The sequence below is a fragment of the Neoarius graeffei genome, chromosome 9 (assembly GCF_027579695.1).
Source record: "Neoarius graeffei isolate fNeoGra1 chromosome 9, fNeoGra1.pri, whole genome shotgun sequence".
NCBI lineage: Eukaryota > Metazoa > Chordata > Actinopteri > Siluriformes > Ariidae > Neoarius > Neoarius graeffei.
In genome coordinates, this window is record NC_083577.1 from 46426176 (window position 1) to 46446664 (window position 20489).

Below are 20489 nucleotides of genomic sequence, written 5' to 3' on the forward strand. Positions count from 1 at the left end.
TTGGCCGCTTCAAATCTAGATTAAAGACCAGGCTGTTTTCAGATGCTTTCTGCTAACTGATAAATATAATCATCTTTACAGGTTTTAAACTTTACTTAACTTTTACAGTCTCTGCATGTTTTAACCTTTACTTAACTTTTATTCTATTTTATTCTGCTGTTTTTTTTACTGAACTTTTACTTCATTTTATTATTGTATTTCTACTATTGTTTAATTATTTTTTCTCTCTTCTTCCCCCTTTATTTTATGTAATTTTATTTTCTATTGTTTACTGTTTTGCTTTTACCTCTGTAAAGCACATTGAACTGCCACTGTGTATGAAATGCACTATATAAATAAACTTGCCTTGCCTCAGCCCAAGGCCGCCCCGTGTTAACCTAACAGTCTTTGGATTGTGGGAGGAAACCTATGCAAACTCCACACAGAAAGGCCCCTGCCGGCCTCGAACCCAGAACCTTCTTGCACACTCAAAAGAGATGTGTTAAAAACAACACATATTTAACACATCAGCGTGTTTATATAAGGACAACACAGTTTGTTTTATTTATTTATTAACACAACAAACTGTGTTGTTTTAACACACTAGTGTGTTAAATAGTTCAACACAGTTACTGTGTTATAGAGTTCAACACATTTATTAACACAAACTGTTGTCCTTATATAAACACGCTGATGTGTTAAATATGTGTTGTTTTTAACACATCTCTTTTGAGTGTGTGCTGTGAGGCAGCAGTGGTAACCACTACACCACTGTGGTGGTGTACAGGGGTAAAACTGTCACTGTCCAAATACTTATGGCCCTGGCTTGTATGATGATCAAAAAGGAGAAAAACAAACAAAAATATCCACTACTGTATTTTAAACTCACTGTAGACACAATAGTGGCGCTGTACCGGTTTTTTTTTTTTTTGGTCAAGATCGAGGAAATATCATTACCGGAATCGTGTGAGTATCGATCCGCCTATATCACTCCCCCAAGTGTTGCTGGGAAAACATGGCCGCTTTCATAACAGTCACATACACATAGCTTCGCTTTAAGGCTTTATCTCTGTCTGTCTGACAAAATACCGTAATTTAATGTTCACATAAGCTCGAGTGCAAACTGAAAACAATGCCCCAGTATTACGAGGATAAAGAGGAGGACGCTCGCGCCTGTGCCGGAATCAGAGAAGATTTTAAGGCTTGTCTCCTTCAGCACGACTGCGTTGTAAAGGTTGTTTAGTTTTAGCTCCTTGCTAACGCTAAACCTCAAGCTAACAGTCTTCCAGCAGACTTGAGTCACCGTGTCTTTGAAGCATTGAGTTCTTATCTTTACTGAAATGAATGTAGTGTCAGTTTTGTGGATATTTGAGTGAGAGACGGTATGTGTTTGTCCCTGTAATCAGCCCTGTCCAGGAGGACACCCTGTCTCACACATTTACCATTTCCCCTGCACAGCTAATCACATAATGGTATTTCCTGAGTTGAAGTGAATTAGGTGTTAAAGGAAAAACACTTGTGCACGACATGGTGCAGTAAATTAAGCTAGAACGCAAACTTGAGTACGGTGTATAGTGTGTGTGTGTGTGTGTCTGTCTCAGAAACTGGGTACTATGGGGGAACCCCACTAAATATATAACCTATGCGGTTTTGAATGGTGATGTTGGTTTTAATTTGAAATAAAATGATGAAAAAATAATACAGGTAAATCTAAATCTTTGATGTGAATACTCTTCAGAATTTGGCAAAAATTCTGCAAATTTGTGGGAAAATGGTGGCTTGATGTGGGACATGATAAATGGTTGACTACATCGCATTCCCTTAAAAAGGTTGTAGTCCACTGAAAAGTCTACAGTTATCACTAATTGTATGTTAAAGGGGAACAGAGGGCAATATATAGAGTAAATATAACAATAAAACACACATTAACGAACCTTATTCAAGACTTACAAAAGTTTTTTGTTCTAAGGTTGGAAAGTTATAGTGTTTTGAAAGTAGCTCGAGCAAACTATTTCCGCAGTTTGAACAGCCCGCCATGATATTAATTTTATCCAATCAGAATGCACGTTCATTTTCTCTGAGTAACACTCATGACGTATGTATGTGCCCAGTTGTGTTGGCTCATTGAGGTTGGGAATAGCATGTGTGAATCGGAAAGTAGGATGAATTGTAAGCAGGGCTTTGAACCAGAATTTTTTTCCTATTGGTTCATTCCGAACAGAAACGGAATTTTAACGTTTCTGGTTTTGGGTTCCACCATTAAATAGACGTTCCCGAACCGGTTAGAACAAAAAAATTTCGTTCCCGGAACGGTTAATTACGTTCCCTGTCAGCTGTTTAACAAATGGCTATAAAATTATGTCTCTGTCTCATCCAGCTTAAGCCAAATGTAGGCTAATTCTATTACAACCTTCATTAAATAAGACAAGAAATAATTCAAAACAATTATTATTTCAAATGTTGGCGATTTGGATTCTCAGTATGTCTTCCCATCTACACAAACAGAAAAAGTGCCAAAAATGAAAGAGAATTCGTTTAGTGTGTTACCAAAGGCTAGTCAGGCCCTGTGCATTGATAGGCTAACAGAGGTTAACGTCATTTAATGTTCGCAAGCCTCTCATTAACGTGGACAAATATATTGATATCGTGTTTGAAATTGACGTTTTTGAATAACGATAGACTGCAATATTTACCTCTTATTTAAGATGTGGAGACGTGATAGTAGTCCACCCTCCCGCTCTCTCCATTCAGTCAGTGAACGTCACACAGGAAGTGAACCCCAGCAGGTCATAGAAACTTGCGCAGAAGAAGAATGACTTTTTTATTTGTAGGCTACGGAAACTTTGAGGAACGAAATAAAAACCGGTATTAACCGGTTACCATTATTTTTAATAAGTGTTTCTGTTCCGGAACATAAAAAATAATAAAGTTTCTGGTTTCGTTTCTGTTCCATGTGAAATAGAAAAAGTTCCCGGTTTTGGTTTTCGTTCCTTGAACCGGTTCAAAGCCCTGATTGTAAGTGATCGGCTACACAATGCCACAGTGTATTGCTTTCGGGTGTAATAACAGGACCGATGGAAAGCATAACAATCCTCCAGACGTGTCTTTTCACTCGTTTCCGCTGAAAAACACCAAGCGAGTTCGAGCTTTCTTCTCTTCTTTCGTCATCACCGGAGTCGAGAGTACCTCTCCTAGGTTCAAACTGGTACCCTTCTAAGCCATAGCCTGCTTGCAGTGTGTCTTGCGGGATCTCTTCATATGATTCGACAGAGCTGTTGCTTTCACTTGATGCGCCCGACGCCATGATTACACGCTTCTCTCCTAGTGCAGTGGGTAGGGCTGACGTCACGGTCTTTTAAAAATGGCGACTCTTGTGCCGTTTAGCGTACCGACTATTATATTTACAATTACCAATATATTTTGTTGTTTTCTAGTATATAAATTTGATAGAATACTTAAGAATACGTTACTTTGTCACATCAGCAACTGTATATATTATATTTGGTACCCCTTTAAGTTGTAACTTTATACACCTAAGGATTGGTGCGCTCACAGAATAATCATAACCGTAATAAAACATCATGCAAAATATTTGATCACCGTTGTAACTCCATTTTCCGCAAACCCAAAACCAATACGATTGTGTGTTTTGATCTAAATGGAAAGCCTCAGGGTCAAGGTCACTACCTCACCAAAAGTAGTGACTTAAAGTCACTACGCCATATAAAAATTTAGTTATAAATCTGCGATTTTTCGTTTTTTTTAAAACGAAAGCTGAAAGTTAGGTATAGAATATGTTTCTTACAGAATATGTTACGATGGTAGCTGGTCTTGTATGAATTTCTGAGCTATAAAATGAGTTGTGGTCTATTTTTTTTACCGTAGCGTTATTTGTGTGCGGGGAAGGACACACATTAACAATTTGCATGTGTAGAATGGAATTCTCCACTCCAGCAGTTAGAAGTTGATCGTGCTTCCATTTGCGGTCTTTCTGTTACGCGGGTGATCTGTTCGGACGTTATCACTGAAAACGTGAGTTTTGACAGTTTTGTTTTAGTCTTGCAGTATAAGGCAATAGAATGTTTCTTTTTCATCTTATTTTCATATTTTGTAGTGTTTGCGTATTTTTGGCCAATATTTTGCAGCCATGGTCAATTTAGATCGAACTTTTGATAGAATCTACAGCTAGTCATTTTGCCCCGCCCCCGCTCTGTCCGGTGCGGTAGTGATGTCCCGTTGCTCACACGCTGCAGCAGAGACCCGCGCGACCTTCAGCCGGTACAGTCGCGGTTCTTTTACCAGCGCCGTTATTCTCATCTTTCCGGTGTGTTCTTGATTTTTCCATTGTGTCCTATTTCGCCATATCAAATACCCAAAATGTATCATATTCATATTTAAATGAATAATCAATTCAGTCATCATAACTTGGCATTTTTAACCCAAGCAATCAAAAAGAGGAAATTTATTCAATATTTTCACTCATCTGTGAAGGAGGGGTTTTAATTCTTCATGATGTAGTTATTTTATATGTAAATCAATTTTACAAAAGCATTTGAATTGTAATTTAAAAAAAATTCCACAGTGGAGGCCAGATAAAGCAAGATACTATCTTTATTCTTATTAAACATGACAAAAGAAACATTGAGTGTTAGGTAAATGCAAAAAAAAAAAAAGGAAAATTAGAAAATTTATTTTTTGACCATAATGTCCCAAATGAGAGACCAGTTTCTGAGACGGACCCATACATATTTTATTTAAACCCTCACAGGAATTGCATCCCTGTTTCTAACACCATTTTGTGGCTTGTTTTTAGGAAGGCAAAAAGCCCAGTGAGTGTCTGAAGGAGGGACACTGCAGAGCCCTGCAGGTTTCATTCTTCGAGTGTAAAAGGTCAATGGTTAGTAGACTGATGCTGCTTATGTCTTCATTATTGCTGTTTTCAAATTACCCACTTTTTGCATTTGTAATTTTTAGTAGTAGTAAATAATGGTTTCTCTGCTTTTTTTTCCTCTCTCTCTTCCCCCTTTGGTTTTGTTTGTAATATGCATGTTGCTGAACTAAGCTGACATCTCTTATTTTCATAGCTGGACACAAGATCTCGGTTCAGAGGCAGAAAAGGCTACTAACTGGACCCTAATTTATTTTTGAGGTGCCAGAAGGAGCAGAAGATGAGATCTCAACTTAATTATATTGTAATTTAAATTGTAAATATGAGCTTTTGTTTGATTGCCAAGTTACCACTGTTGTGTCCTTAAGTAACAAAGTTGTAAGTCGCTGGATAAAAGCATCAGCCAAATGAGATGAATGTAAATTTGTTGATTTTGCTTGTAGCTACTACAAGTAGCACGTGAATGTTTCATGCCACAATTTAAGCTCATAATTGTATTGACACGCTGGCTTGACAGCTATGTGAATAAATTTGTTTGTTAGTAGCAAACATGCTCCACTTTCTTCTGGTAATACAGTTTCATGCTTTCCATGACATTTGTGATGTGATGTCTTTTATAGTAAGGCACATACTCAAACATTACACTTTGAGTGTGAAATTTTGTAGTTTTTTTTTTTATTAACAGCACCTACATAGTTGCATGTATAGATTTCTTTTTCATTGCTGTGGGGAGTAACAGTGGGAATGTGTGGAAAAAAAATTCACATGAACAAATTGTTGAATTATTAAAAAAAACCTCAAAGACTGCTGTCCATGCATAATTCATACTAACAAAACATTACAATTTTTGTTCAAGAATTTAAAAGTAGCTTTTTTTTTAAGAAATCACGAGCATAAGATCTGTTTCATTGGTTCAGTTACAACAATTGCACTTGTGATCCTGATAAAAAAAAAAAAATCTCACTTCAATGCATTCATCAATAGCTCCTTGAACTTTCCTAAGTCCACCTTCCTCATAATGTGAAGTTTATGAGCCGATTTCAGCATCTCAAGATGATCTACCACCATCATTCCCCTGGTCTGTTTACCTGTGAGCTCAACAGTCGCTGCCTTATGGTCACTCTCAATGATGAATGTGTCATCGATGGCAGCTGCCATCGCATAAGAATCACAAGAAATAAATCCTGCTCCTGCTACAAACTCTTTTTCAAACCTCTCAGTGTTACACACATCCATGCTGTACTGGAAGATCTTCTTCATGAAGCGAGCTTTATCAGTGTCCTGAGCCAGCCAAGCATCACAGAACTCCTGTAAAGGTAGTGTTAATATAGTATAAACCATTGTATAAGCAGTACATTCTCTATACTCTTGAAATAGTCAAGGTGCTTTGAAAGGTGTTGAGTTGGTTGTCTTAAAAGGGGATGTCCTTGAAAACTTTTAGGAACAGGGGAATGCTCTGTTGAGTTCTATAAAGAGGGGTACCAAAGGTGGTGTTTTTTTTTTAAGGGGTGGGTCTTAAATAAACCTAGAACCTTTGGAGTTTTATTTTGTAAAGTGTAAAGTTTCTACAGTATTTCTATGCATAAAATGGTGCAAACTGTCAGTATAACAGCTTGTATTTAGAGCAGTGAAAAAGGTGTGAATAAACTATTCTTCTTAAGATCAGGGGTCTGTTCTACAACACAGGATTTGAGTCAGGCACTCCATTTCAAGATTCAGAAAAAAGTCTGGATTATTCCTGTCCAGATAAAAGGATGGCACAAATCTGGCTCATTTACCCTGATAGCATACACCCTGATCTCTCCCACAATATTTTGTAGTTGAGAATCTGAAATTAAAATATATTCTTTTGCATTGGATGTGTGGCAAAGAAAAAGTTGTTCCCTTTACACTGAGAATGAGCTATTAAAAAAATTTGCACAAATTTCCTCAGTGTTGTATAAGACTAAAAGCAGCGAGAGCATCAGAATTTGCTCTGGCTGCCCTGCCAACGATGCTGTCAAAGCATATATAAGCAGACTTTAATATAAAGGAACTGTGAAGGAAAATTTATGATTTTGATTTATAATGAACAATTCTGAAAAGATTCCCACTGGTTGAATTACACATCTGCATACTAGTTATTACAGTTTCACTTTCTGTTAAAAACACTGACACTAAGTCATAGTACGTAATATTCTGTTGCACACTATGGCAAAAAAGGTACTGAATTCTAGTTTTATGCCAGAATGCTCCCTTAAAATCAAATGAAACCTAAAAATAAATGCTGTTTGCTGATCACAGCCAGTGCTCTGATGTGCCAGCATGTTTAAATTAAAAATAAAAATTTATCCATTTAAAAAAATTATAATGCTAAAAATAGGTTTACCTGGATGCAACCATTTGCACTGAAACCAGATATCTGCTTGCGATATTACCAACACACTAGTACGCCATTTACCTTGTTATACAGAGCTATCAAACAAAGGCTTCTAATTCTTAAAAATAATCCCCCGGGCGCCACTGTGCTCTCCCCACTACTTCACATGAGTTGAATGCAGAGAGAATGTCACTGTGCTGTAATGTATGCGTGACAAATAAAGGCGTTTAATTCTAAAAATCCAATCAGAATTTTTATGTAACAATGTGCTTTTTACTGGCAACAAAACATGAGAATCAACAGACCTCACTTTTATAAAGTTGAAATCTCACTTGGCTAGATAACGCATATGCAGTACTGACACAGGTACTAGGAAACAATCCTGTTGCCATAGCAACACAATTCTTGCCATCTAAAAATATTGCTTTTCTCAGTGAATATAAACAAACAAACAAAACAAAATCACACAAAAATACAAGGGAAAAAAAATCCCACGACTGTGACTAGCTAGCGATGGAGTTTATAGGCAGTAAAAGGCTTCCAAAGGCTGGGTATGAGTCTGCTCACTGTGTGTGCGTGCGTGCGTGCGTGTGTGCGTGCGTGCGTGCGTGCGCATTCACTGCTTCAACGTTTGGGTGTAAAAATAAGCCCAAACACTTGAAACTCCAGCATCTTCAGGGTTGTTTACAACAATTTAGAAGTGATGTATCCACTAGATCTCAGCCTTGGTAAGTCATGTGGCGTGTAGGTGACATCACAATCTCAGATACTCTTGTGCAATTTGTACTTTGAGCACAATATTTAAACCTCGGACAGAGTAAGGTGTCAGCGCCCAGGGACATTGTTTTTCTTTGAAAATAAAATCTGTACAGTATACAGGTACAAATATGAACAAGTGAGCACTTAAACATGTCTTTTATAGATATCTGAGTATAAAGGAGTTTATTTTTGGGTCTTGTTTGGCTTTAAGTCAGAGTTCAAGATTTTTCAATCCTGCTTTCTGGAACAGACCCCAGATGTATTTGATGAACGGAAACAAAACTGTGCATCACTAAAATACTATGCAGGAAAACTCTTTAACTTGGCCTAAATCCTACATAAGGTTATTTATTAATGTATTTATTAGGTGATCTTTACCCAGGGCAATTTGCTGTGACAAGTGAACTCCCAACAGGCGATGTAAGTTGGGCACAGGTAGTCATTCAGTACAATGTACGCTGCTTCAGGATCTGCTGCAAAGTTGAATTCTCCACATAAAGTAACATTCCCCCTAGCTAAAGACAGACATTTTTACTGTTTACACTGACAACTGTTAGCCATCATCCTTCACAACAGAAACATGAAGCAAAAATTTTAAAAGAAATGTGTAACACATGAAGAGAGTCAAAACAAGTCACCTTTTTATAAAACCAAAATTAGCAGTGTCACTTTAAAGGGGGCATGCCATACACTTCTCATTTAGCTTATAATATTCCCTGAGATGCTTTTGCAAAGTTTGCAAATTTTTTAACTGGGGGGGGAAAAAAAAAACAAAACTTTGGTTCCTTTTTCTCATGCTATTTTATCATGGTATGAAAACCCAATAGGAAAAGATAGGCTGATTTCATGGCTCTGCTTTTAAATATTAACTATTAATTAGCTTCACTCTGTTTGGCTAGTATCTTTAAAGGAGAACTCCGCCATCCACACCCTCTCTGCAAACACATGGAATCATAACTAAACTTTGAGAGGTGGGGGCGTCGTGGCTCGGGTGGATGGGGCGCCATACCATGGGTCCGGGGACCCGGGTTCGATTCTGGCCCGAGGTCATTTCCCGATCCCTCCCCGTCTCTCTCTCCCACTCGTTTCCTGTCTCTGCACTGTCCTGTCCAGTAAAGGTGAAAAAAGCCCAAAACAAAAAAACTTTGAGAGGTAAGCAATGGTTGCTGTGCCAGGATTACAGCCTTACAAGTCAGAAGAGGAAAATAAAGGCACGGACACCAAACTACTGCCACAACCAAGATTATAGAAGCTGTTCACTTTGGAGATGTAGAGTGTCTTGCAAAAGTATTCATCTCCACACTTTCGCATTACAAGCTAGAATTAAAATGGATTTTGGGGGGTTAGCACCATTTGACTTCTACAACATGCCTACCACTTTAAAGGTGCAATTTTTTTTTTAAACTGTGACACAAACAATAATTAAGATGAAAAAAAAAACAGAAATCTGGAGTGTGCATAGGTATTCACCCCCTTTCGTATGAAACCCCTAAATAAGCAGCTGGTCCAGCCAATTCACTTTGTAAAAGTCACATAATTAGTTGATTAAGATCCACCTGTATGCAATCAAACTGTCACATGAAGTCTGTATAAAATCAACCTGTTCTGGAAGGACCCCGACTCTATGAATCAGTGATGGACTATCTGTATATACAGGGGAGATGCTGACAATTTTGATAGCATTACAGTGGGTGGAAGACATGAGACCGTTGACAGCAGTAATATGCTCCGATTCCAGTGCTTCATTAACCAGCTTGGAGTACAGTCAGTCATTCAGATAGCAGGCCAGATGTTTTAATAGAGATAAAACAAACACTATACAGGATTCAAATGATGGGACACTTGTTTGGATACCAGCACATATAGGACTCAAAGGAAATGAAATAGTGGACAAATGTGCAAAGAAAGCCACAAGAACAAAATCATATTGCCATCACAGTACCTTTCAGTAAAATAGAAATGAAAACTGTAATCAAGCAAAAGTTGAAAGAAAAGTGGCAAAAACAGTGGGAAGAAGAGAGAAGAAGAGGAAGATGGTATTATGGAATTCAAAGAAAAGTAGGTATGATGAGAAACACAAGGCGAACACAGAGAGAAGAAACTGTCATGTCTAGGCTGCATTTTGGTCATATAGGATTAAATAGCACTTTATTTACAATAAGGAAACATAATACAGGAAGTTGTGAATTTTGTGGTCAAGAAGAAACAATAGAACGTTATGATATACTGTCCAAGATATGAAACGATGAGAAGAGAACTGAGACTGAACCTTGAAAAACTTAAGTTAAATTTGGATCTGCGGAATCTTTTACAAAGAAGCCCTGGAGAGAAATACTATTTATTTTTGTTTCCATAGGGGTGTTCACACGGCACATATTTGCATTGATGCTGCACCGATGTATTTTGTTGTGATATATCTTACACCGGTGTAAATTTTGTGGAGCGTTCAAATGTCACAACCCTGCTTACTAGAGAGAAGCGTGTTAGCACCGGTGCAGCCCCACTTGCGGTCACACTGCAGTTTTTGCGACCGTGCTATACGAATGAACCCTTTATTGTCACTGTTATCAGTGAAATTGACCATCAACCTGTCCTTACAGAGGGGAAACAGGACAGGAAGACAGGGATAAAAGAAAAAGAAACACAGTAGTAACATGAGGAAAGAAAGATTATTACTATATGATAGTAATAATGTGGAAATGAAATATGCGCATGCGTGAAAATGTACTTCCTTTTCCCGGTTGTCATGGCATCACCAAGCACCGGGAAAACAATGTGGATGAAGACACCAGTGTTGCCAGATACTGCTGACGGTTTCCAGCCCAAAGTATGTTCAAATCCGCCAAAATGCACTTAAAACCTCCCAATCTGGCAATACTGGAAGACACGCAGTTCTGTTGTTGTTGATATTCGCCATTTTGGAAGCGCAAAATACCAGGATGCAAATTATGCAATGCCCGTATGTAATCAACTCTCCTCATGCGTAGCGAGTCTACCCCTGTAGCGTTCAGACGTCCCATTTTATATCGGTACTGCCCCGCAAACTAGCATTTACTCTGGAGTAAATTTCTTAAACCACCTCCCGAGCAGGGTTAGATTTGCACCGGTTTAAGCAGCTTTCAGGGGCTACACCGGTATAACTTTGTACCGTGTGAACGCTCTACTGGGGCAGCCCCGGTGCTACACCGGAGTAAAAGTTGCCGTGTGAACACCCCTAATATCTCAGAAGAGTGAAATTGATGGAGAGAATTTAATTTTTTTTTTAGACAAGTTATAGTTAGATATCCCGATCTCCAATCCATACTAGTTGGTGCCGGTAATGCACCATAACATTGTTTGCCAACCACCATAAAACCCCCCAAAAAGAAGAAGACCCTAACTCTGCAACACTACTAAGCAAGCAACATGAAAACCAAGGAGCACTCCAAACGGGTTAGAGACAAAGTTGTGGAGAAATATAGATCAGGGCTGGGTTATAAAAAAAAATATCCCAAACTTCGAATATCCGAGGGAGCACCATTAAATCCTTTATGTCAAAATGGAAGGAATATGGCACCTCTACAAACCTGACAAGAGAAGGCCGCCCACCAAAACTCACAGACCGGGCAAGAAGGGCATTAATCAGAGATGCAACAAAGACCCCAAAGAGAACACTGAAGGAGCTGCAAAGATCCACAGAAGAGATGGGAGTATCTGTCCAGAGGACCACTTTCAGGTGTACACTCCACAGACTGGGGCCTTATGGAAGAGTGGCCAGAAAAAAAGCCATTGCTTGAAGAAAAAAAACTAAGAAAACACATTTGGAGTTTGCCCAACAGCATGTGGCAGACTCCCCAAACACATGGAAGAAGATTCTCTGGTCAGAGGAGACTAAAACTTAACTTTTTGGCCATCATGGGAAACGCCATGTGTGGCACAAACCCAACACTTCCCATCACCCTGAGAACACCATTCCTACAGTGAAGCATGGTGGTGGCAGCATCATGCTGTGGGGATGTTTTTCATCCACAGGGACAGGAAACCTGGTCAGGATTGAAGGAAAGATGGATGGCACTAAATACGGGGCAATTCTGGAGGAAAACCCGTTTGAGTCAGCCAGAGATTTGAGACCGGGATGAAGGTTCACATTCCAGCAGGACAATGACCCTAAATATACTGCTAAAGCTACACTGGAGTTGTTTAAATGGAAACATTTAAATGTCTTGGAATGGCCTAGTCAAAGCCCAGACCTCAATCCAAATGAGAATCTGTGGCATAACTTTTAGATTGCTGGACACCAAAGCAACCCATCTAACTTGAAGGAGTTTAAGCAGTTTGGTCTTGAGGAATGGGCAAAAATCCCAGTGGCTGGATGTGCTAAGCTGATAGAGACATACCGCAAGAGACTTGCAGCTGTAATTGCAGCAAAAGGTGGCTCTACAACGTATTGACTTTGGGGGTGAATACCTATGCACACCCCAGATTTCTGTTTTTTTTTTTCCATCTTAATTATTGTTTGTGTCAAAATAAAACACCAATTTGCACATTTAAAGTGGTAGGCATGTTGTGTAAATCAAATGGTGCTAACCCTCCAAAAATCAGCTTGTAATGTGACAAAACAGGACAAACACCAAGGGAGATTAATACTTGCAAGACACTGTATTTGGATGTGGGTACAACCCAGCATAAGATTTACACCCTCTCCCCTGGATTTTCTAGGACCAGTGAGAGATATGCGGAATATGAGGACTCAGGTTTTCTTTTGTGCATCCTGGAACAGCACACTTGCATTTTCTTCCACTTAGATATCATTTTGGACATCTCCGCTTGTCCCTCCCAGACATCATCTGCTGAATAAACTAGGTAGAGCTTCTTGATTCTTGAATGTAAATGTACAACCTTGATTGCAAAAAAGTTGGGACATTGTGTAAAATATAAATAAAACCAGAATGCAATGATGCAAATCCTTTTCAGCCTATATTTGATTGAAAACAATACAAAGACAAGATATTTAATGTTCAGACAAGTAAACTTTTTTATACATTCATCCTGAATTTGATGCCTGCAATGCATTCCAAAAACATTGGGACAAGGGAAACAAAAGACTGGGAAAGCCGTGTCATACTTAAACACTTGTTTGAAACATTCAACTGGTAAACAGGTTAATTGTTAAGTGGAAATGCTCATTCATTCACAAGCAAGAATGGAGCAAGGTTCACCACTTTGTGAAAAACTGTGTGGCCAAATAGTCCAACAGCTTAAGGACAACATTTCTCAATGTACAATGGCAAGAAATTTAGGGATTTCATCATCAACAATCCATAAGATCATCAAACTGTTCAGAGAATACAGAGAAATCTCTGCACATAAGGGGCAAAGCCGAAAACCAACGATGAACGCCTATGACCTTCAATCCTCCATCAAAACCAACATGATCGTATCAAGGACATTATTACATGGGCTTGGGAAAACTTTGAAAAGATACCATAAGTAAACATGGTTTATCAATGCATCTCCCATATAAATAAAAAAGCCGTAGATCAACAACATGCAGAAACACAGCCGAATTCTCTGGGCAAAGTGGAAAAGTGTGCTATGGTCCACATTTCAAATTGTTTTTGGAAATTGTAGATGTTGTGCCCTCTAGACTAAAAAGAACCATCCAGATTGTTACCGGCACAAAGTTCATAAGCCAGCATCTGTGATGGTATGGTGTGTGTTAGTGCTCATTGCATGGGTAACCTGTACCTCTGTGAAGGCACCATTAATGCTGAAAGGCACATACAGGCTTTGGAGCAACAGATGCTGCCATCCAGATGATATCTTTTTCAGGGACATCCCTGCTTATTCCAGCAAGACAATGCCAAGCTACATAATGCATGTGTTACAACATGGCTTCCTAGTAAAAGAGTCTGGGTGCTAAACTTGCATACCTGCCTGCCATTGAAAAATGTATGGTGCATTATGACGTGCAAAATACAAAAAGAGATCCCGTATTGTTGAGCAAATTAAGTCATATATGAAGTAAGAAAGGGAAAGAATTTCACTTTCAAAACTTCAGCAACTAATGTCCTCAGTTCCAAAACACTGAGTGTTGTTAAAAGAAAAAGGTAGCACAGTGGTAAACATGCCCCTGTTTTTGGAATGTGTTGCAGTCACCAAATTGAGAATGAGCATAATTCTCACACACACACACACACACACACACAAACAAAAAAACTTTCAGTTGGAATATTAAATATCTTGTCTTTGTATTGTATTAAATTGGATATAGGTTGAAAATCTTGTATTCAGTTTTTAATTTACATTTTACACAGCACCCCATCTTCTTTGGAATCAGGGTTGTAAATGTAAATTCTTGAATGTAAATTATTCAAATTGGTATGGACAGTCATAGGAAGTGGTAACAATAAAAATTTGAGTGGTGATTCTATACAAGATGCGTGTACTTTTGTCACAGCACGGTGGTGTAGTGGTTAGCCTCACAGCAAGAAGGTCCTGGGTTCGAGACTAGCGGCCAACGAAGGCTTTTCTATGTGGAGTTTGCATGTTCTCTCTGTGTCTGCGTGGGTTTCCTCCAGAGACATGTGGTTAGGAGGTTAGTATGGGGCAGCCATGGCCTGAAGGTTGGGCTGAAGTGCCTGTGAGCAAGGCACCTAACTCTAACCACTCTCCGGGCACTATAGCATAGCTGCCCACTGCTCTGGGTGTGTGTGTGCGCGCTCATTGCTCACTTGCATGTGCATGTGTGTGTTCACTGCTTCAGATGGGTTAAATGCAGAGGAGACATTTCACTGTTCTTAATTCTGTGCTTGAGTGTGTGTGTGATAAAGGCTTCTTATCTTATCTAATACTTTTGCAACCTCTCCACCTATTTTCTTTCCATGGCTGGTAAGGCATCACTCCAATCTTTTTGTACAGTCCCAGTACATACCCAAGTCAGATTAACATCTTATTTCAAAAACAACAATTTTCCATGGCATGCCTCCTTTAAAGAAATGGACAACGTACTCACAATCAGTGTTGCCTCCCATGATGTACAGGCTTTTCAGCTTCTGTGGTAAGGTAGGATCTAACCTTACTGCCAGTGCTAGGTTTGTCAAAGGACCTGTGGCCACTATAGATACCTGAGAGATTACAGAATAATTTAACAAGTATAGCACCCCAGAGTGAAATTCTAAATAAAAAATATAAAGTATAAGGCAGGACTCATTACAGACCAAATAATCATCTGTACTAACTATGCTCAGACCACATAATGTATAGTAAGCACTACATACTTCTCCTTGATGCTCATTAATGATGCGGATAATGGCTGACACGGCTCCCTCCTCTTGTACTAGTTCCAGACCAGGAGCGTTTGGGTCTGGAGCATCACCAAGCCCATCATTTCCATGAAACAGTGAACCACTTAGAACATGCCCAAGAAGTGGCTTTGATGCCCCTCTGAATACAGGAATCTAAAAACATATCCAAATCTGCATCTGTTGACTTACTAACATGAACACATTTTTCAGCCAACAAATGATCAGTCAGGACTCAATACAGCACTCGGCCTATATAAACAAAACCTTCAGAAAATTGGCAATTGCATATAGTCTTGGGATCTTAACAAGATTTTTTTTTTTTTACAGTATGTAAGTCAGATCATGATGTATAATTGTCTATTGTACCTTACAGCCTGTTATAGTACAAAGGTGTGCTATTTGGTGGCACAAGTTCTGATATGGCACCAGATGCCTTGATTATATGGGTTTGGAGGAAGACCAAACTCTAAGCACTAAGGAAGTTATGCAATGAAACATTTCTCTCCCAGTTTCCTGGACTCAAAGACACTGCAAATATTTTTCGTTTCATTAGTCAGAGTTTGTTAGAGCAAGGAGAACTCCCAAATGTGCACTGCACAGGTCTTCGACTTTTGGACTGCAAACAATCCACATCTTACCTCCATCCGGTCACAAACTTTCAGGATGCGCAGGACATTTTTGCACACATTCTCTACGGAGGTGTTGCCTTGAATGCAGGTGATACCAAGGATCTGCACATCTGGCACAGCCAGAGCCATCATAATAGCTTGGGCATCATCCACTCCACAGTCTACGTCTACAAGCAACTTCTTCACCATGATGGTTCCTGATTAGTGACATGAATCCATGAACAGCCATATCAACAATAAACAAGACTGCTCTTAGAGCACAATATCCCCCGCTGGCAACTATGCCCCAACTCTGGTAAAATGCAACTGAATTGAACGAAATTGCAATATGCGTATTACCAACATATAAAGAATCCTGCCAAGTTTCGTGAAATTCCTCCAAAAATTGTGAGAGGAGTTGATTTCAGAAGGTGAGTACCCTTCCCGGGATGGACAGATGGACAAACGGATGGACTGACATTGCCATGGCATAATCCCCCTTCAGGCCTTTCAGCCAGCGGGAGATAAAGACTTGCCAAATTATATTAAATTCCTCCAAAAATTGTGAGGGAGGTTGATTTCAGAAAGGAAGCACACCTTGATGAAATTGCTAAAGTACAAGTTTGTTAATAATCAAGGGTATAACTCTGGTAAAATTTGCCCAAATTAAATGAAATTTCAATGTGTATAACTGTCATATAACAAAGCCTTTTGTCAAGTTTGGTGAAATTCCTACAAAAATTGTGAGAGGAGTTGATTTCAGAAGAACATACACCCTCATGAAATTGTCAAAGTACAAGTTATTTAATCAAGGTTCAAATGAACTTAAATCGCAATATGCGTATTTCTGTCATATAACAAGGCCTTTTGCCAAGCTTTGAGAAATTCGTCCAAAAATTGTGAGAGGAGTTGATGTCAGAAGGCAAGCACACCTTCCTGAAATTGTGAAAGTACAAGCTTGTTACTCAAGGGCCACAACTCTGGTAAAAATGCGACCGAATTGAACAAAATAACAATATGCGTACTACAGACATATAACAAAGCCTTTTGCCAAGTTTCGTGAAATTCCTCTGAAAATTGAGAGAGAAGTTGATTTCAGAAGGAAAGCATACTCTCATGAATTGTCAACGCATAATTTTGTTAATCAAGGGCTGTAACTCTGGTAAAATGTGACCCAAATTAACGAAATTACAATATGTGTATTACTGATGTATAACAAAGAATTCTGCCAAGATTCATGAAATTCCTCCAAAAATTGTGAGAGGAGATGATTTCAGAAGGTGAGTACCCTTCTTGGGACGGATGGAAATCGCCACGACAGCGGGGGATAAACACTAAGACAAAAAGTTGCTCTTTTCAATCTGAATCTGTTGAAGGGAAAAAACGCATACACTAATACACGCATACATATACTTACCTTCCGCTTTAATAAGAATACCTGCACACCAGCTCAGCTATCCTTTTTTTTTTTTGGGGGGGGGGGGGGGGGGGGGGGAGAGAAAGGAGGAGTTATCCAAATCAGCCAATCATGTAGCAGCAGCAGCACAATGCATTAAACCATGTTCACATCAAATATGGGTTGTTTTACAATCAGGGTACAAAGTTTGTGTCACAGGGGTCCAAAATTCAAATTGATTCAAACTGGTTCTTGTACCAGTTTTTAAGTGAAGGACAAGTTAAAGAACAGATTTCAGATTTTTTTGACATATGTGTATGGTAGTTTTGTGTAATCTGCTATAAGATAAAGAAGATTAAGTGTAGCTTTAAGCAGGGCTGGGAGAAACAAATGAAGTGATTCTCAGAGAGGACTTTTTTTTTTGACAATTCAGAATCCACTACTTCCATAGTGCTTTTAAATATAAGGCTGTAAGCTTTGTGTTAGTTGTCTCTAATATTTATGTCCCAATATCTTGACCACATTTTAGGATGAAAATAATCATTTTAGATATGTTATTTTATATTGAAAAATTAGCTGTCTCGGAGAGGACATTTTTTTGACACAATTGCATACTAATTTGATCAAAATAGTCTGAAAACTTACTGGCATTCAACATTAAAACTTAACTATGTTTCCAATGATATGGAACCAAATATGTGTTTTATGGTATAAAGAATGATTTAAGTGCATCCTTTTGGAGCTACCTGTGGTCAAAAAAGCACTTTTTCTAAATGACACGAGTAATTTTGCCAAATATGACACATATTGCCATACATTCACCAAAAATAATGTTATCACCAAATTTTTTTTTTTTTTGCATGGTAAATAGAGCTATCACAGGGCTACAATAAACAACCAAGTTTATTTATTCAAGCCTTTTGATATTGAAGATAATAAGTGTTAAATGTGATTTTTAGCTTGCGTACCCTGATTGTAAAACAACCCATATCAGATTGAGGGAAAATGTGATCTTTGTGACATTATACGTGGCATAAATGTTGGTGCCAGATGGGCTGATCTGGGATTTTACACACATACTGTGCTTGATTTTGCAATTACACTGACACAGAATAGATTTGCGTTTAATGTTTGCCTTAAGACAGTTCCGTCAACTATATTATTATTATTATTAATGGCGGCACGGTGGTGTAGTGGTTAGCGCTGTCGCCTCACAGCAAGAAGGTCCGGGTTCGAGCCCCGTGGCCGGCGAGGGCCTTTCTGTGTGGAGTTTGCATGTTCTCCCCGTGTCCGCGTGGGTTTCCTCCGGGTGCTCCGGTTTCCCCCACAGTCCAAAGACATGCAGGTTAGGTTAACTGGTGACTCTAAATTGACCGTAGGTGTGAATGTGAGTGTGAATGGTTGTCTGTGTCTATGTGTCAGCCCTGTGATGACCTGGCGACTTGTCCAGGATGCACCCTGCCTTTCGCCCGTAGTCAGCTGGGATAGGCTCCAGCTTGCCTGCGACCCTGTAGAACAGGATAAAGCGGCTACAGATAATGAGATGAGATGAGATTATTATTAATGTCTGTTTGAGTAAGTTTTTTAATGACTAAACTCTTCTTTGTACGCATTCAATAAAAACTCTGAAGGGGAAAAACAAACAAACCCACTAAAATCCTTGGACTTTTCACCAGAACACCTTTTCTCTTCTACAGACCAGACCAGTGTGTGTAGTCTCCTATTCAGATCAACACTACAAACGTCTCGTTATTAATTACTTAAGTCTTTTTAACTAAGCAGCGCTTCCGAATTACTAGCTCGGTGTTATTACAAAAAAAAACATCGCTTTAATAATTTTATTCAATTATTTGCAGCATTGTATAAAATGCTATACAGTAAACTTACTCGATGTAGTTGCTTGGGATGAGCCGCTCAGCACGCACTTTCAGAAACACTCGCTCCAAAGGCTGCTGCTGCTGCTTCTTCTGGATTTCTGGCAGTTTGGACGCTTTACATCGTAATACTTCCCCCTACCGTTAATATAACGGAACAGTCACTTCAACCTTTAAAGTGCATATTCTGGACCAATTTCGTGTTTTTTTGTTTTTTTTTTTATATGAAAGTATGTCCCTTTACACACTCATCCAGAAGAGTAATTTTGCAGAAGGCCATCTGTCTATCCAATCCAATCCAATTTTATTTATAAAGCACAGTTTAAATAAACACAAAGGTTTCCAAAGTGCTGTACAATAAATAAGCACAATAAAACTATACAATAAAACAACACCATAGAACATCTCATCTCATCTCATTATCTCTAGCCGCTTTATCCTGTTCTACAGGGTCGCAGGCAAGCTGGAGCCTATCCCAGCTGACTACGGGCGAAGGGCGGGGTACACCCTGGACAAGTCGCCAGGTCATCACAGGGCTGACACATAGACACAGACAACCATTCACACTCACATTCACGCCTACGGTCAATTTAGAGTCACCAGTTAACCTAACCTGCATGTCTTTGGACTGTGGGGGAAACCGGAGCACCCGGAGGAAACCCACGCGGACACGGGGAGAACATGCAAACTCCGCACAGAAAGGCCCTTGCCGGCCACGGGGCTCGAACCCGGACCTTCTTGCTGTGAGGCGACAGCGCTAACCACTACACCACCGTGCCGCCACCATAGAACATAAAAAAATAAAAATAAATAATTAAATAGGCTGTCCACTCCAAATAAAATATCTGTGTACATAAAATCAACAACCTACACGGTGCTAAAAGCCAAAGAAAAGAGGTGTGTTTTAAGAAGAGTTTTAAAATTAGACAGTGAGGAGGCCTGTCTAATGTGCAACGGCAATGCATTCCATAATTTTGGAGCTGCAACCGAAAAAGCCCGGTCCCCTCTGAGCTTCAGCCTAGTCTTGGGAACTCTCAGGAGCAGCTGATCAGCTGACCTGAGAGCTCGGCTGGGTGTATAGGGGTATAGCAGCTCAGAGAGGTATGATGGAGCAAGACCATTTAAAGATTTCATCTCATCTCATCATCTCTAGCCGCTTTATCCTTCTACAGGGTCGCAGGCAAGCTGGAGCCTATCCCAGCTGACTACGGGCGAAAGGCGGGGTACACCCTGGACAAGTCGCCAGGTCATCACAGGGCTGACACATAGACACAGACAACCATTCACACTCACATTCACACCTACGGTCAATTTAGAGTCACCAGTTAACCTAACCTGCA

The 20489-nt window shown here is 39.4% G+C and overlaps 2 protein-coding genes across 3 annotated transcripts; one reads left to right on the top strand and one right to left on the bottom strand.

Moving 5' to 3' along the window:
• The first annotated feature begins 985 nt into the window (after nt 1–985).
• Nucleotides 986–5669, top strand: LOC132891749 (cytochrome c oxidase assembly factor 5). Its single transcript, XM_060929644.1, has 3 exons — nt 986–1213; nt 4793–4876; nt 5064–5669. The coding sequence occupies exons 1-3, from the start codon at nt 1112–1114 to the stop codon at nt 5103–5105; spliced, it is 228 nt and encodes a 75-aa protein (XP_060785627.1). The 5' UTR covers nt 986–1111; the 3' UTR covers nt 5106–5669.
• Nucleotides 5526–19252, bottom strand: si:dkey-4e7.3 (uncharacterized protein LOC402865 homolog). Of its 2 annotated transcripts, XM_060929642.1 has the most exons (7): nt 19163–19252; nt 17297–17338; nt 15910–16097; nt 15245–15424; nt 14980–15091; nt 8364–8500; nt 5526–6175 (listed from the first exon to the last, which is right to left on the bottom strand). In XM_060929642.1, the coding sequence occupies exons 3-7, from the start codon at nt 16087–16089 to the stop codon at nt 5828–5830; spliced, it is 957 nt and encodes a 318-aa protein (XP_060785625.1). In that variant the 5' UTR covers nt 16090–16097; nt 17297–17338; nt 19163–19252; the 3' UTR covers nt 5526–5827. The 2 variants fall into 2 exon arrangements, with proteins under 2 accessions (XP_060785625.1, XP_060785626.1); XM_060929643.1 differs by having other exon boundaries at nt 15910–17338.
• Between the last annotated feature and the right edge of the window lie 1237 nt (nt 19253–20489).